The sequence below is a fragment of the Homalodisca vitripennis genome, unplaced genomic scaffold (assembly GCF_021130785.1).
Source record: "Homalodisca vitripennis isolate AUS2020 unplaced genomic scaffold, UT_GWSS_2.1 ScUCBcl_622;HRSCAF=3039, whole genome shotgun sequence".
NCBI classification, from domain to species: domain Eukaryota; kingdom Metazoa; phylum Arthropoda; class Insecta; order Hemiptera; family Cicadellidae; genus Homalodisca; species Homalodisca vitripennis.
The window spans coordinates 23,050-41,467 of NW_025776745.1; the positions used below are offsets into that span (position 1 = coordinate 23,050).

The 18,418-nt window shown below is 31.5% G+C and overlaps 1 protein-coding gene across 1 annotated transcript; it reads right to left on the reverse strand.

The window, feature by feature from the left end:
- Positions 1-3,143: 3,143 nt before the first annotated feature.
- LOC124370882 (store-operated calcium entry regulator STIMATE-like) lies at positions 3,144-18,372 on the reverse strand. Its single transcript, XM_046829186.1, is given in 7 exon segments — positions 3,144-3,822; positions 8,033-8,229; positions 12,994-13,039; positions 13,041-13,116; positions 13,697-13,841; positions 15,474-15,617; positions 18,228-18,372. Coding segments are annotated over 6 exon segments (783 nt in total). The 5' UTR covers positions 15,592-15,617; positions 18,228-18,372; the 3' UTR covers positions 3,144-3,621.
- Between the last annotated feature and the right edge of the window lie 46 nt (positions 18,373-18,418).

The following is an 18,418-nucleotide window of genomic DNA, read 5'->3' on the forward strand; positions in this document are numbered from 1 at the left end:
TTTTGGGACATTGGAAGATTTCATGGAATATAATTCACGGTTAATAATTACAGTCACACATACTGCTAACTGCTCAAGAAACAGACTTGTTATCCAAAATCGATGACAGAGAAACCTGTTGTCCAGCGTAATCCAATTTCACTTCAGTACACGTCCTTGGGAGTGCTGCCTTACCCAAGAAGAAGATTCCAGATTTTTGTTGGGAATTTTTTGGCCATTCTCCATACAGTTCTGACCTTGCATCTCGGGACCATTTTCTCTTCTTGTATTTGAAGAAGAGAGGAACTAAAGACGTGTGTTTTCATATGCTTTGATTTCCATACGGCGGACTTTTATGCAGAAGTTGTAAAAAGCTAGTGCAGTGTTACAAGAAGTGTTTAGAATTTAGAGGTGATTATGTGGAAAAATGAGATGGAAAATTAGTCTTACTGTCAATAAATCCTTTTCTAACGAGCTTATTTTTCTAATTTGTCAAATGGCTTTTACTTTAGAAATGTGCCTCCAATTAAAATTAATGTAGAATGAATCCTGTGATAAGAGTGACCCTCTGGACTTTGGCTACAAAGTTTGATGAGTCATCTTTAATTTTTTATATATGAAGGTTACTACAATACTCAAAATGTAGTTGTAATATAGGCATTTCAAGTCATAACATACTATATACTATATTATAGTTATATGTTTGATATCACATTACAATGATATAATAACTAATACTACCTGAATTAAATAAATATAATATGCTACTTAATATATATAGTTTATAATTATTTTGGTCAGATCATATTATTACTCAAACAACAAAATAATATTTTTTACAATCAAAATACTGTTTATACATGAAAAAGTCTTATATTTACATTAAATTCAAGTAGCCTATTATATAAAAATAAATACATTTTCAATCATCCATTGCCACTACAAAAACATATTTCATGGAAGCAATTGACACTTGGAAGACTATATACCCTGTAAAAGTAGTAAAATCTGCAATATCTGAATCAAGAAAGAATGGTGGCCACTTTGTAAAATGATAAGATATGTTCTTACGAGAACTAAAGTATACAGTTTGTTGATCAAGTGTACAATTTACTTGTTTCTTTAAAAATTCACTTTTAGTTATAGTTACTAGTGTAAAATATTTACACAATTTTTGTAAAAAATGTCAATTCATTTAAAAACAAAGACCTAAGAGAGTAAAAAACCACCTGATGTAAGATATACTAAGTTTTTACGTTTAACAATTTGTAATAAAAACAAAACTATTGTTAGACTACCTCCATGTAGTCTCATCACAATTCATTCACATGGCCTTCATGGTTCACATGTCACACACCTCAGATGAACAAATGAGCGTCTAGTGAAAATATATATACAGTACTTGTTTTGATACTTCCCAGTTACAGATGGTATATAAAGTTAAAGGTTTTATATTTTCCACGTTAAGTTAGGGCTAAAAAGACTTATTTAATATCTATCCTAGGGGGATCGATGACTTAAGGTAACTCTTGAAAATTGGTTGGGCAGGTGGGTTACTAGTAATAACAGGATCAGTTCAATCCCAATGTCCATATATACGAACGTCAAAAATATCTGCATAAAATCCCAATATCCGTATATACACATATGTTCATGGTATCTGCATAAAATTCCGGCATCATGTTTACAAAAGTTTTTTTATGCGACATAAAACATTTTCACAATTTGATGTCTTTAAAATAATTTGGAGGAAAAGTTAATTAAAAAAAATATAGTCACTTGAAAATAGTTAAATATTTTAATTATATTTGTAAGAAACTGGTGAAGTTGTTTACTATTAAATGTAATTTTATGCACAGCGTCCAGATTAGTGATATTTGTTTCTACACCTTTCAAGAACTCAAATCAAAATAAAAAATTTTTTGAGATAAGTAATTTCTATTAATGCAAAACAAGTATTTCATGTATACACTTTCTATATTTATTGCAGTAGAGTACTTTCATGTCATGTACATATACACATGTATATATATATATAATTTGATTGGAAAACAACAAAGAAAAAATATTTTAACAAAACTCTCCCAAAATTGCAAATTAATGTTGGGATTTTATTATGAACAACACTGGGATTTTTGCCAGATACTTTTGAAAAACTTTCTGAGATTGAAAGGGTTAATGAATTGATATTCTTTGAATAGGCTGTATTGCATAAAATTAAGTGAGATAATGTCTTGACAGAGTATTTACCCAAACTAGACTGTTGTAACTTTTTTTAGTAAAAACACTCAATAAAATCCGTGTGGCAATGTTATTTGTTTTAGTTTTTATTTTGACATTGACTTTTTGAGGAAAGACAGGCACTGCTGAACTGATATCTGAATAATGATTATTTGAATCATACTGTACAAATCAACATTTTCAGAGCACTAAAGACCATTATAAGGATTAAGGACAACTGTTGTTTTGAGTTATTAGGCCGTATAAAAACTCTTGTTACTTAGTTTTAAACAGTCTTATAATGAACATATGTTGTACAATTTATATGATTAAATCCACTTCATTACAGCTTATTATATTTAGTAAGTCCATTTTTTTACCCTAGACACTGGTACTGTATTGTCTTATCAAAAGAAGACTATTGCTTGGAGGTGAAAAATAAAAATGAAACCAATAAAAAAAACATTTAACTTACAAAATACAACGGATTTTAAGGAGATTGTTTGCCACTATTTACCATATTTTTAAGAAATGATCTTTTCTCTAATATTTAATTAAGATTAACAATATTGATACATTTTTATTGTTTTAAACAAATTTGTATCAAAAATATTTATTTTTTGAATTAGATTTTTTTAAAATAAAATTGTATATATTTTTTATATGTCTGTCTACTTTGATCTAATATTTTAATGTAAGAATGTTTTTATTGTTGTTTGACTGGGTATGACAACTGTAATATTTCTTTGTGACTGATTTGAAAATCTTTACAACATTAAAATATTATTATAAAGAAGCTACACTATTTAATAATTATAAATTAATGACTTTTTGAAGCAATGACTGAAGTTGAGAGATGTTTGATCTAAATAACATAAGCTTTCTGGAATGGATTTAATCTTATTTGTTGAATCATTAAATAGATTTGGAACAATAAAACAGAATAAGTGTGTCGAATGTTTATGGAATGAAACACGACTACAATGTCCATGAAGCTGTACATACTAGAACTCAAGCAATAAAATTAAATAAATATATTTATTTGGAATGATATAAGAACACAGAATCCGTAAAGCTAGTAGTAAAAGTTATAACACAATAAACGATAAAATGAAATAAATACATTTATGTAATGATATACTGCATCTGTAAAGCGATATAATGGAATAAATATATTTATGTGATGACAGAAGACCACTGCATCTGTAAAGCGATATAATGGAATAAATATGTTTATGTGATGATAGAAGACCACTGCATCTGTGAAGCTAGTTATAAACTTGAAATAAAACACAATAATATAATAATAATAAATAACTTAAGTACCCTTAAATACTAATTTGGTGCGATTCTGGAGATCCTGCAAAACTCAGCCACATTATACCACCGAATGTGATGTCTCATGCTGAAGCATGGAGAGGATCATGAAAGCACAGACGACTGGTTGTGTCGAATGCTTTCTTCCAAAATCTCCTCATCTGTTGTTAAAGCCACATCGGAATCGGACTCATTTCTGGGGAGCATCACGTGCCGATAATGTATTTTTGTTTTTTGTAATAGTCTGTTACTTTTATCTGCAGACCGATGCATTAAGAAGTCATCTGTTACCCAAAACATCATTGCCTGTAAAAACACACATTTTAAATTTAAAGCAAAGACAGGCATAAGAGGCCTAACTAACTATATGGACTTATAAAACAGATTTTTAAGACTATTTAAAAACTTGAAATATTACCGATTTTGTGTAAAAATTAACTATAGCAAAACATGACGCCTTTCTTAATGTCTACTTCACAATAATCCAGTTTCCCACTTTAAGCACATACCTTTTAAAACTTTTGTGCACAATAAATATGATTTTTTATTGCATATATTGTTAGTTAGCTGATAACCATATATCTCCAGTAAAAGAATTAAAAAATAAATCAATATATTGTTTAACATTTAACCAGTAACGTATTATAAATTAAACTGATTTTTAAAATATGTATTATCAAAACGTTTTAGAAGATTCACATCAAAATATTACTCACCATTTTAGCTGAAGTAACCTTTTAGCTGCATGAAACATCAATCATTTTGTTATTATTTAAAAACAATTGAAATTAACTAATTTATCTTCATTTTAATGCAAATTAGACTGGATGAAGGTTCTTTCTGAATACAGTGGAACCTTTATATGTCGAACCTCAAGGGGAAATACAAAACTTTGATTATCAAAAATTTTAATATAATGAGGTTCAATATTTTACTATTGTTTTCTTGATGGATTTTTATATACAGGTTTACAATTATTGTTTTTTTAGCTATTCATTATATCCATTAATTAAGGTTAAATAAGCAGACCTTGATATATAGAGGTCCATAACAAATACAGTAATAATGTAGGCTTGATTATGAATACTTTATTGGGAAATGGAGAGTAAGAAATTATAACTATTATTGTACATAAATTAAAATTTATTTATGCAGTGTTGATGGCACACTGGGCATTACAAAGGGTGGGGTCAGGTGTTTCCACTTTGCTGTCATCGCCTGCACTATCTTTTACATTTGTATCCTCGGAAACAGATGCAATGTCTGTATCGCTTAATTGCCCGCAAGTAGATTCCAAGAGAGAATCTGACAACCCTACATTCAAAAACTGCTAAAGAGATGATGGACAGAGTTTTGAAGTTTTTACGATGCTCAACTTTGCTGAAACGGATGGGAAATCAACTAAGATCTCAAATATTGTGGAAATGAAATGACAGAGTAATTGGTAGAAATCACAATTAATATCTCAATGATGAAAGGCATCTTTCCTTCTAAATTAAAAATAGTCAATGTCTACCCAAAACAACAAGGAATCCAAAAAATTACCAATTACAGACCTATCTCTCTATTCCTGTTTCAAATTGAAAAAATTGTACTCATCAACCTATTGGAATACCTGGGAGAGAATCAACAACTCTGTTACCATGTATTTACTGACAAAAAACACGGCTTTACTACTGGCAAATCTACCACCACAGCAATTGTTGACCTAATTGACAACTTAGAAATTAGCAACACAGTCACCAGTTTGTACCTAGACCTTAGCAAGGCATTTGATTGCCTTGGACATAACCTCATACTGACAAAACTAAAATACCTAATATACAACAAACAGCACTCAAGTGGTTTGCAAGCTACCATGGGGGGTCACGGACTACGGGGAGACGTACAATATAGTTGAACCAAAGGAAACAATCGGCATACTCACTAGATCAGTACAGTCCAAACAAGCTTCTACCAGTAAGAAGACAGGTTCCACAAGGTTCGGTGCTCAGACCAGCTTTGTTCATCTTATTCATAATGACTTTCCAGAACAACTAAGAAAATACTGTAAAGCGAATGATGATGTATGCGGATAACACTGAGCTACTTACAGCCAGTGGGAATACTAAACAACAAGAAATTGATACATATATAGCTTTCAACATGGCTCAGGAATATACAGTTAGAAATGACCTTTGAAGGTAGAGCTTGTACTGGCTATTCTAAACTTAATCACTACATTTAGAACACACCAACCAATACTAAAAACTTTTAATTTTACATTAAAACTTGGGCTTTTGCTAGTCACATTTTTGAAAATCACTTCATTTTATTTTTAAAATTTTGAAGCCAACCGCTGCTAGCTCAAAAGTTAGGTTTATTTAATTGCACAGCAAACTGTACTGTTTTTCTTTTAAAATCGGGCCAGGAAGGATTTTATCGCGGCACGGTTTCAACCATTGAAGGACATTTTCATCTATGTCCTCGAATTTGAGTTCTTTTTACTCTCTTGAACGAGATCCTCTGTATTCATATTTTTCTCTATTTTTTAATATGATCAAGAGAGTATTCACCGGTATACGAAAACTCCTATGCAATGTCAGTTTTGTTCTTATTCCCAGCATCCAGTCTCTATAAATTTAAATTTATCTAGATAAGATAAATTTTTCACTTTGTTATAGCACTAAATCACGAAATACTGACACAGCTAAAAATCTAACACACAAAGTTCACTGATTTTAACTTAAATTCACTTGAATCATGGTAACGTCCAAATAAAACTGAGGATGGAGTGGTGATCCACCACCAGTGATAACATAAAACAAAGGATTATCGGTGGTGGGGATTTCAAGTCTAGAGATGAAAAATACGGTACTGTACTTCAGTTTGTTGTGCTGATGAACTGAAACTTCTATATATATAAAGGTTTTTGAGTAGGCAAAATCAAGGCCAAAAGTTGTATATATTGAGGTTATTTACATTAAACCTTTGATATGTAGAGGTAAAATTAGCATTGAAGTAAACAAAACATTCAGAGAGGATGAACAAAACCTCGATTTATCAATGAATTTGATATATTGAGGTTAAGATATATCAATCAAGGATCCGCTGTATATAAAAGCACTCTCGCTTAGCATTGTTACTTTCTGCAATGAGTAATGTTAACAAACATGATTTTGATCAATATACAATTCAATAATGAGGAACTAAACTTTTTATACTTTACAAGCATGTCTGAAAGTCTATATTTGTATAATTTATTATTTATATCTCATGGTTTGACAAATAGCACTTGAAAAATAGCAAACTAAATTTCAATATTCATAGTTGACTATTTTGTTGCTAGTTAGTGTGGACATGTTGTTCTACTTCAATTGAGTAAATGTTGATAACATAAGTCAAAGACTGTTTTATTAATACTCAGGTTACATATCAACACATTGTATTGAAGTATCTTCACACTATGGCTAGTCAGTAACCTTAGGTCCAGTCATTTTTCATCGCATAATGATTGATCAATCTATTCTACATCTTCTTCCTTATCACTAAGAAATAGATTAATCTTCCTTTTGTAAGGACCATCACACTATGCGCTAACATCATGTCTGTTTACTTTTCTATCTAATACTGGCTTTGCTGTGGTTTCTTCACAGACCTTTGATTGTGAGTAATTACTAGTATTTTAACTGAAACAGTGTGGTGTAGCAATGGCTGAGGCAAATTGTAGTAATATAATTGTATAATAAATTAATTACTTGAACCTTATCAAGATAAAACAAAATCTTTTAATTCACAACCGTAAACAAAAATGTTGTTCATTAATTAGTAATTTATTATTAAAATATTGTTTACAATGCAACATCAAAGTAGAACTGCAGATAGTTATTGGTTTACTGGATTTAAATAAACAAATTTCAGAATAACTTTTATCACGTTGCACAACGCAGACTCTGTACATTTTTTGGGAGGGCAACAACCTTTATTGCACGCTAATATTCCCACTCTCTGTGTCAGTGATGACTAAGCAAATACGCCACTCTTCACCACTGAATCTTATTAAGGTTTTCCAGTTCACACTACATAAAAATATTGCCAACGCAAATTTAGTGATATTTCCTGTGGAGCCTTACTCTGGAGAGCCGTCTTGAAAAAATACGTTTAAACTGGAAAATCCCTTGCTTTAAAACTCTTTGTTTAACAAACCTACTAGGAGTAGTACATATTATGTGTTAATTATTGACAAAAATGAAAAAAAATCATTTATATATTATATCAAGTATATGAAAACCTGAGTAAAGGAGTTTTTACGACAAAGAAAAACCAAATATGGCAAATATTTTGGAATGTATTCACCAAAACAAGCAGGGCACGTTGTTTATTATTTTGTTTTTCAAGAGTCACTAAACATCTTCAGAAGAATTAGCAAATAAAAAAGGCATTCCTTTATAAATTTTAGAAGAAAATTAAGTGATTATAACGTATGACTAATATTTACACCAAAATTAAAATAGGCCTACAACAAAAATATACTTACGTTCACCACAAGGGGTATAATCAACATGACGACGGCAAGCTCAACATCTTGGTTTGGAAAGGGATAAAGGATGAATTCACGTACTTTTGTCCAGAACTTGAACTGGATAAGGAGTGTGATGATCACTTTTACCACAAACATGAGCAAGATGTAGAGACAACACTGCATCATCCAAGCATGTGTTGATGGAGGCATCCCTGAAACAACAACTGACTTCAGAATTTCAGTGACAATATTAAATACCTATGGTGATACTGTACACATGTAACACTCTGAACTGTACACAAATTAGCTGCCCAGAGTTATTTTGATTTTCCTTCTAGAAAGAGTGTCGGGGTAAACACTTAATGGTATTTTTGTTTCTATTCCTTTTGATATCTATTTAACAACTGTTCAGCATAAGATTTATTTTTCAACAACAAATACTGTATTCTAGAATGCCTATATGTTAAAGTTGATGACTGGTGGTAGAAGTTTATTCAAGGATAGAAATAAGTAAGAACTCATTTTTATCATATAATTTTTATTGGAATTAAATTGACACAATACAAATTTAATGAATATTAAAGTCATATGACAGAACATTAAGATGGTGTAATGGTTAGCAAGAGTTAGTTTTGACACCTGATTCTCAAACATATATCACCTTCCCCATCTTTCTTCTGCAAATGGGAAGTTTTAAAAATAATCATACTGTTTTGGAAAAAAATTGAAAAGCCTAGGAGCAACCATAAAGAAGCTAGCATGTCCCCTCAAAAAAAAAAAAGAAAAAAAAGGTGTCTCTGAATTGAAAATCCCCACACATAAAGATAAAAGTCATTACAACTATGTAAAAACCTGTTTTTAAGAAAGAGAAAAACAAATCCAGTGTTTCCCTTCAAGGCCACAAAATGAAAGCCTCCATTCCCAATTCAGAAATCCCCATTGATATCAAATATAAGAGATAGTTGTAACAACCTCTGCAACAAACAAAAACGAATCTCATCCATTAACTTACTTCAAGCTCTGTCAAAGAAAAGCTACTACTGATGACTGCAAGAATGTCACCTGACAATGAAGGGCTGGAAGATTTCTTTAATAAACTACTACGCTATAATGGACTACTTCACTAGAATCAATAACCACTATTTAAATAAGTCAAAAGCTGGAATCTAATAAATAAATAAGGACATGCCATAGTCAAAACTGCCCTAAGCTCAACATTGACAACACTGTTGTTGACAACCGTATTCAGGTAGATGAATAATTAAACACTTATTTTAATTTTATAGCAGAATTAAGAAAACAACAGAAGAATAAACAATCAGGACGGTACAGGCTAGAAGAAGATCAAAACTCTTCGAACACTCCTGTAATACAACCATTTCACCTGACCCACAATATTGAAAGAAGTAAATCAAGAAATACGCAGCCTAAAAAACAAACCATCTAGTGCCATAGACAAATTCTCATCACAAACCTTAAAACACTGTGCAGAAGAATTAACTCCCCTTCTTACAACCATCATAAATAATTCTTTCTCCTTAGGGCAGTTTACAACCAAGCTAAAAGTTTCCAAGATATACCCCAAGCACACAAAAAGAATAAAAACAGACCCAAAAACTTACAGGCCAATATCATTAATCTAAAAATTTTCAAATATTATTAAAAAACATAGTACTAGAAAGGGAGTTACTCAGGGATCCGTGTTAGGACACATTCTATTCATTTAGTTGACTAACAAATTCCCAGCTCTAATTTGAAACTACACAACCAGGTGTATAATGTGCGCAGACAACAGAACTCGCCTTATCAGAAATGGCTCAGTTCAAAAATTGTAAAACGGCTCTGTTGCATCTCTACAAAAAGCCATAGCCTACACTAAACAAAATGACCTGGCAATAAACCCTGACAAGACAACACAAGTACATTTTGCAGGAAAAAAGTAATGCCCATTAGTATCCTCAATACAAGAATCAAGAAATCATTTTATTGTCGTCCCACATTACAATTGCCATGACAAAGTCAAAGAAATTAGATAATACTAGAATACTAGGTTTTAGCACTTATGGTCATAAGTACATGTCAGAAAACATAAAAAACTAAATTAAAATACAATGTCAATACTGCCTGATAACAATCTCATTCAACAGAATAAAAAGCTTTTTTCTTAAGCCATCTTAAAACAACATTTTTAAAAACTTTACACGTAATATCTCTACAGCCTAATGGTAACTTATTGAAGAGCTTTTTTTTTTTTTCCCCAATATACAAATACATTTGCTGGGTTTTGGTGAGTCTAACATATCTTAAATCTAGAAGATCTTGGTACCTTGTATTATAATTATGAGTGACACTTCTCAGGTTTAAAAACATCTAGATTTTCCTTTACATATACCAAACATTGAAAGATAAAAAATACACGGCAAAGTAAGTATACCGTGTTCTACAAAAATAGGCCTACAAGAATCACTAGTACTGACATCAAAAACTGTGCGTAAGGCCTTCTTTTGACATAAAAAAACCTCATTGGCACCACTTGAATTGCCCCAAAGTAGGGCACCATACAAAAGGTGGGAATGAAACAGCGCAAAATATGCCTTAGTAACTATGGTAGAGCTAGTACAAATTTTTAAGTCTTTTCAGTAAAAAAATTACTCGAGACAGGCGAGAACAAAGAGCATCAGTGATGACTTCTCCAAGTAAGCCTAGAATCTAAATTAATTCCCATGTAACTTTATTGATTTTATTGTCAGAGTATTTCCTTAAACTAAAAACAATATGCTCCGTCTTATCCTCGTTAACATATAGGCAGTTGGCATCAAACCAGAGGTAAGCACCTTTCCTCATATAATTTATTACTACAGAATTAATGTCAGATAGCTTATTAGAACACATTAGTGTGGAGTCGTCAGCATAAAGAACACTCTTATTAGGTACAAAAATTGGGAAGGTCGTTGATAAAAACTATAAACAGAAAGGGACCCAGGACAGAACCCTGGGGAACCCCACTTTCAACCCTTCTAAGATCAGATCTTTGATCACCAACTTTGACCAACTGGGATCTATCTAAAAGATTATGAGGACAACAGTGACAACTCGTTGCCTCCAAAACCATAGTAGCTCAATTTCTCAAGCAATACCTGATGGGGCACAGAATCGAAAGCTTTGCTTAGATCTAGTAATAAAGTGCTGGCTTCCTCACTATTTTCAAAGCTATTCAAGATAAAGGATACAACACTTTCAACAGCTTTAACAGTAGACAGATTTTCTCTAAAACCAAATTGGGCAGATGAGAGCAGATGATTCTGCTCAAAATAACATTCCATCCGAGACTTAATGATACTTTCGACCACTTTAGATACAACAGGAACCAGCGCTATAGGTCGATAATTACTAATATTAGATCTATCCCCTTTTTTATATTACAGGCACAGTTAGAGTAAGTTTTCAAACAATGTGGGAAAACACCAACTGCGAGTATCCAATTAATAATAAGAAAAGTGAGGGGGGATACAAGATTACATCTATTATTTTCTTTAACACAAAGTTGGAAAGACCAAAAAATATCTTCAGATTTTTGAATTACTGAGCCCAATAACAGTTTTAAAAACATCATCAGAATTCACAAAATTCCATTTAAATGGCAGTAATTGAGGATTCTTTATAACACTAACTCTAAGATATCGATAGGCACCAGCTTAAATTCAAGTTAACGGCAATTTATTACCTTTTACATTATTAGAAATATTTACAAAAAAATCATTGAAATCACTAGCAGATATAGGAAGCTCTGTCTGTAAGTTTTTCTTAGGTGTACGCCCTGTTTCCAGATTAATGACGTTCCAGGCAGCTTTACAGAGGTTACGTGATTCCACGATATAAGCATCGTTGGCATTTTTCTTAGCTAGATCTATTTGTTCCCTATAGAACTTCTTAACCTTCTGTGGATTTCACATAAGGCAGGATTGCTCTTACATCTACTATGACTAATATCTAAAAATAGCCTAATCTGCTTTTGGGTGAACAAACAGTGGGTGATCAGATTAAGTTATCTAGTAATAACTCTAGACAGAGGACTATTTAAAGGCAAACCATGTAAATAACACCTGCAATAAAATCAGCACTGGTGTATATGTTGTTAAACGCATTAAATGAGTTGGCACTCTGGAAGCAGCAAATATGGTCTACTACGCTTAATAGAATCTCGTATTAAATATGGTCTTACAATCTAGGAAAGCTCCTTGGGAAAACAAAGTACTTGTATTCAAACCTGAAGTCCCAGCGAAGGTGTAGGTAGACAAGCCTATCAGATTCTAGACCTACTCACAAAACCTCCGCTCTACATCAATGAAGCCATTTTATATGTAGACAAACTAAATCTGCAGACTCACATGGATCCTCATAACAACCCAATATGCCTCCAGATTAATTCTACCTCAACATAGAACAGCTGAATATTTTTAAATGCCCATTGGTAGATTGCCATATAGTTTTGCATATTTTTATATTATACCCCTTTATACTTCAAAGTTTTAAATGTGAAGTTCCATTGAGTACCTCAAATTAAAGATTTTAATAAGAAAAAAACCAACTTACTTATACAAAATTATGCCCATTTATGTTTCAGAAGACAAATAGAGCAAAGGCTACGTTAATTGTATACTTGTCATTATAATAGTCAAAAATATTATTAAAAGCAAAAATAATACAGTATTGTGGTTAAATTAGTAGTTATTAACATCGGAGTACATGATAATACTGAAACTGCAAAATTTTGATTCTCTCCCCTCCACATAGATATTTCTGGACAGGAATTTCAAGAGTAATTACCAAAGCAATGTATTTTGATAAATATCTCAATAATAGCTGTAAGTGCATGCCAAAAAATACATTTACGTATATTGTAATTTCTGCTGAAAACATACATTTTTTTTCATTTTATTCAAATCATGTTTCAAAACAGATATCAAGATACTCACCATATTCACCAAAATTAATTGCACTCCATTTTTTTCTCTTTTGCAATAAACTGAGTTAATCGGATTCCAATATAAATGATCAAAAGTCCAACTGAAGAATCCAACAGAAAATTTATTATGTACCTAAAACAAATGATTGTATCAAATGTGACACATACAGTAATTTAAAACTAAAACTACCATAAATGCCATTTTACTATTTTATCAGGTAGATGACCAACTCAAATATAGTGGCCTATCAGATATGACAGGATAAATAAATAAAGTTACACTAGTTCTCATGGAAAAAACAACTAAGTCTGAGGAACTGTTATTGATGGTGTACATCTAAGTGTTTATAGCGACTTAGATAAAAGTATTAACAGGAATAGTTTTGCTATTTATCTGTTAATCATTGGAGGGAATAAATAAAACATTCTTCAATTAGTTTATTAATCCACTTGTTAATAGCAGTACATAATTTCATACAATATTAGATGTAGATAATAATAATTTCATACATTCCAATGAAAATGATCATGTTTATATCTAATGCCCTTCAAAAGTATTAAATTAATTGTATTTAGTAATTGGAAGTATTTTTAAAAATATTTGGAAGTAGACTGGGGTATTAATTGTACGACCATTAAAGAACTTTTCATTTAATAGTTTTTAACGACCACTATTGACAACAAAAAAGGGAGAGTAAAAGTTCATTACTCACCAAGTACAAGGATCACCTTGAAACCGCCCTGATATAAATATGTTGGACATATGCATGAACAACGATCCAAGACCTTGTTTAGAAGTGTCGTAAAACCATATTCTCCACGGCCGTCTTTCAAATCTTGGTTCACAATATCTTTTGGCTGTAATAATATTATAAATTAACATTATATTTTGAAAACCGATGCTAAGTAACAAAAATTTACAACGCAATATATTACATAGCTAAACATTTAACAGTAGAATACATTTCCAAACTGTCTTACGTTCAAAATTGATATTTCTCAGGTAATACAATTGCTAGCCTATCATCAGTTATTTACTTAGGTATAATACAGATTATTATTTTAATAACTCACTTCACTAAATCACAATATTCATGGATAAACTAGCCAGTAAAAACAAGAAAATGAGGTTACGAGAAAAGTCAGAAAAGCAGAGTAGCTACTCTGCACATTTTTTGTGGAGTAAGTATTGTTTGGAAAGAAAGAAAATTTGTACTTATTCATGTATTGAAAAATAATTTAAATTTCAAACAGCTTGTTTATGTTGACTAAGGATTATTCGAGACAAAATTTGATGTAACACTGAAGTCAGAGATCTTTTATTGCTAAAGCACATTCCGTGAAAGTAGATTTCAGATTGGTCTGGCAAAGAGCTCTAAAGTGGGGAAATTATATGTTTGTTATAAGCAAATATTCTAGTTTTATAATCTTTATAAGAATGAGTGAATAAGTTATTTATTTCATCTGACAAAGTTATTTGGGCGTTTTAAGATATTTTTAAAAACAGTCGTTGATACCTAAGATATCTTGCATATGACATGGAACACTTAAAGTCAATAAACCAAGAACTGTTAACATTTAAGCAATGGCAATGTGGTAGGAATAAATAAAAAGTAAGATTCTTATACTTTTATTTTGGTTCCATTAGATAAAAAATCCTGAGTCAATATGTACTTTTAATCAGTTTGAAAAGTAAAATAAAAAACACCCAGATAGTTACAAGTTTTAAAACTATATTTATCAAACTTTTTCACATCTAGTGTTCATAAAGCTATCTAGCGACATGAATAAAAAAAATTTGAAAAATTATGAACCTCCACTCCATTGACTATAATTTGGTTTCGCAATCCATGTATTTTACCCAAATATTTTTTCCTGTAATGATTTGATCGAGCTGTGAGTCACAATCTTTTTAGTAAACGCCCAAAAATATCAATGATACAGCCATACGCTGATTTTTATGGTTTGCACAAAATTTACGGTAATGTAAATTCTGCGTAACAATATCGTGTAACAAACTCCTTGAAATTTTAGGAAAACTAAGTGAGTGTTCTGTTATTGTGAGTCCGCAGTCTTCTTTAATCTTTTCAAATACTTTGGAGACAATTTTATTGGTCACAATGCTTGCCGTCCACTTCATTCATCATCATGTACATTAGCTCGGCCATTTTTAAATCTAATGCACCACTGAGGCACTCCACCTTCAGTAATTCCCATAAACTTCACAAAGTTGGCAAGAAATCTCAGTTGGTTTTTTTTGTGCTTAGCCAACAAAAACCATATTACCAATCATACTTCATAACTAGTGGAGTTTTCAATTGCATCACACATTTTAAACTGCTATCGTAAAACAACAAGGAGCGACACTAACCTCTCACTAGTACGGCTAGATAGCCACTGAACGGAGAAATAGTCCTGCCCCTAGCAGCTACAGAGCGAAACGTAATCTACTTTCTAGATAACTCAATAAAATATTAACTACATAACTACCTATAAGACATGTAAAGGCCAGTGATGCTAGAATAAATTGCAGCAACCATCCAAATATCCCTGTCAAAGCTCCTTTGGTACAGTGTTCATCATGAGCATTTAGTATGGCCACCGTCATGATGTTTATAACCAGATAGCTACAATCTGAAACAAACAGTATACTTAAATACACAGTTTTATAATAATATTTTAAATAAAATATTATAAACTCCCTGAGAGCTGCAATCATCTCCCAAAGTTGTGGTACGTAAGTCGTAAAGTCCATATAAAGTATTTAGAAAAATGTTCACCTATTAGATTTTTATTTTTTGTTTTTGTTAGCAATAAAGTGAAGAATGAGATACGATGTCCTATTATAGATGAAAGAAATTTAAAACATTTTATTTAAAACAAACAAAATGTACTGTATTTAAAAAAATAAAGTTAAAACAAATGTTTAGATATTTAATATTTTTCTGTGAGCTACGGTAAACAATTATTTACATTAAGGGTATCTATGGGTTAATGGCTGACCAGGAAAATTACGTGATTCATGTTATTAACGTATTCTGCCCATCCTCCTGAACAAAAATATGTATGGGTTTAAGGGGTGGAAATCGCTAATAACTTTGTTTTTGATTATAAGTTTATTGTGTAATCATGTGTTATTTTTAAATCTAGAAAAGCTAATTTTATGTGATGAGAGTTACCCCATGATATGTAAGTACATACGAAGTTATGGTTACGTTAGTTCTGCTTATTTATTAAACTTGTGTTTTTTTCTACACTATTTATTGGTTTTTGAAAGATTAATTCAATTTGTATGCATCATTTTCAAATTTATTTTGGTACTTTGGGATTATACCGACCACACCCAGACATGAATCGTTATTTGACATTTTGCTTCTACTGATTACTAGATTAGCGTAGAACAATATTTCTTCAATATAAAACAGGAATTGTCTTATCGCAAACCCCTCCCCACCCTCAGACAGAGGTCAAAGTCGAGCGGTCTAGTAGATAACGTGGTTGCAGAGTCTCGCCGCCCGTTCAGCTGGTGCGTCGCTTTGTTGTACTTCCGTGTTTTACCTATACATTTCTCCAAACACAAAAATTCAACAAAAACAAACATTACCAAACTAAAACTAAACTCTTTATTGAAAAAACACTCAAAACTTGTTTTTATTCTTGATCACACTCCGCCACCCAAAATGCGAGTGCCTCCGGCCATCAGTGCGGGCTTCGGCAGCATCTTTGGTGCTGCCGAAGCCCGCGCTGATGTCGACGAAATAAAAACATCCCTCGAGATAGTACCTATCAGTAAAATATCAAATTCTAGAGGGGCTGATCAGAAATATAAATTGAATTGTAATGGAAAGGCAATTATGTACCGTGCAAATCATGTGATGCCGTGCCCTGCCCTAATCGGGATTATCGAGAAAGATAAGATAACAGCGACAACAATACCGATCACAATACCTGGAAATTTTTGTAATTATGTAATTACACAGTTGTTTTTTCGTTCTATCATTTTTATTTCTATAAATTTATATTTTTGCGTTCTTCATACTGGTGTGGTCGGTATAATCCCGAAGTACCTTTATTTTTACCATACCGGAAACAATATTCGTGTTATTAACTTATTGCTATAGTCCTTCTGAGCAAAACAATATAAAGTTTTAGTGTATTAAAAGGAACATAATAAGTTTTAGAACATTAAAAGTGGAACTACTTTTCTTGCAAGATAGTAGAAAGTTACTGTTATGTGAATTTACAATATTTGTGTTTTTTCAAGTTGTGTTTCCTATAAAGCAGTAATGGCCAGAATCATGAGGGATTCATGATCACACCATTTACATTTTTATTTTATACTAATAGCCATTATCTCAAGGGATTTTTTTTCATACGTCGCGGGTATACCAGCACGGGGCAGCAACAAAGGTGTACTTGTGTCAGGCTGATATTAACTTTTAATCTTAGAAGATCTAAATTATGAAAAACATCTTTTAAAGGGTCCAAATTCTCCTGATTTCAACCTTATTGTTATTTTACGTATCCAAAGGTGGCGTAACGGCTGACGTCAGCAGCAACCAACAGGCGGTTGACTTACGATCATAACAAGACCATATGATGCCTTTAGAATAATAAAATATTACTCAGTGCAAGAAAGGTAATTCCTATTTTAATGTTCTATGTTCCTATATAATGTTCGTTATTTGTCATTTCCACCCATTGAAACCTTATTGGTTTTGTTCAGGAAGACAATAGTAACAGATTAATAAGGCGATACTCGTTATTTTGCCGGTTCGGCCGTTAACTTCACAATTACGACCTTAAATAGTGATGGTATATTAAGTGATATAGCACCATAGCTACATGTCTGTCCTAAATATATTTCCAGTTATATAAACAAAATAAAAACGTTTCTAAAATTAACATGGAAGTTTCCATAAAAGCAATTGTTATAATATAACAATTGCTTTTATGGATAATAATAATAATATTATTATATTGGATGTTTTTACATAGCCTACCAAGATTGGTAAAACAAAATATTGTTCCCTTAAAAAAAAATTAAAAACCAGACTATAAAATGTTACATTTAAAGCACTGGTTAAGGTTATGATAAATCTTTGACAAAAACACTGACTGTTTCGTCTGTATGACTAAAACACTGCCACTAGCTAGGTCACTAAGAATCTGAATACCAGCTCTAGAGATAATAAATTAAAAACCTACAGTTTGTGAAGATTTGATAAATAAAGAACTACTTACAAGTACTGAATTACATTAAATATGTAACGGTATTGTGATTCTTGACTAATAACTTCAATATTTTAACATAACAAGATTTGAATATCCTGAAGTTAGGTTAAAATAAAATTTAAACTAGGGTTAAAAAGTTTTTTTTTAATTTGGATTTTACTTTTGAAAACCGATGTTATCAGTCAGAAAAAACTTGTAGA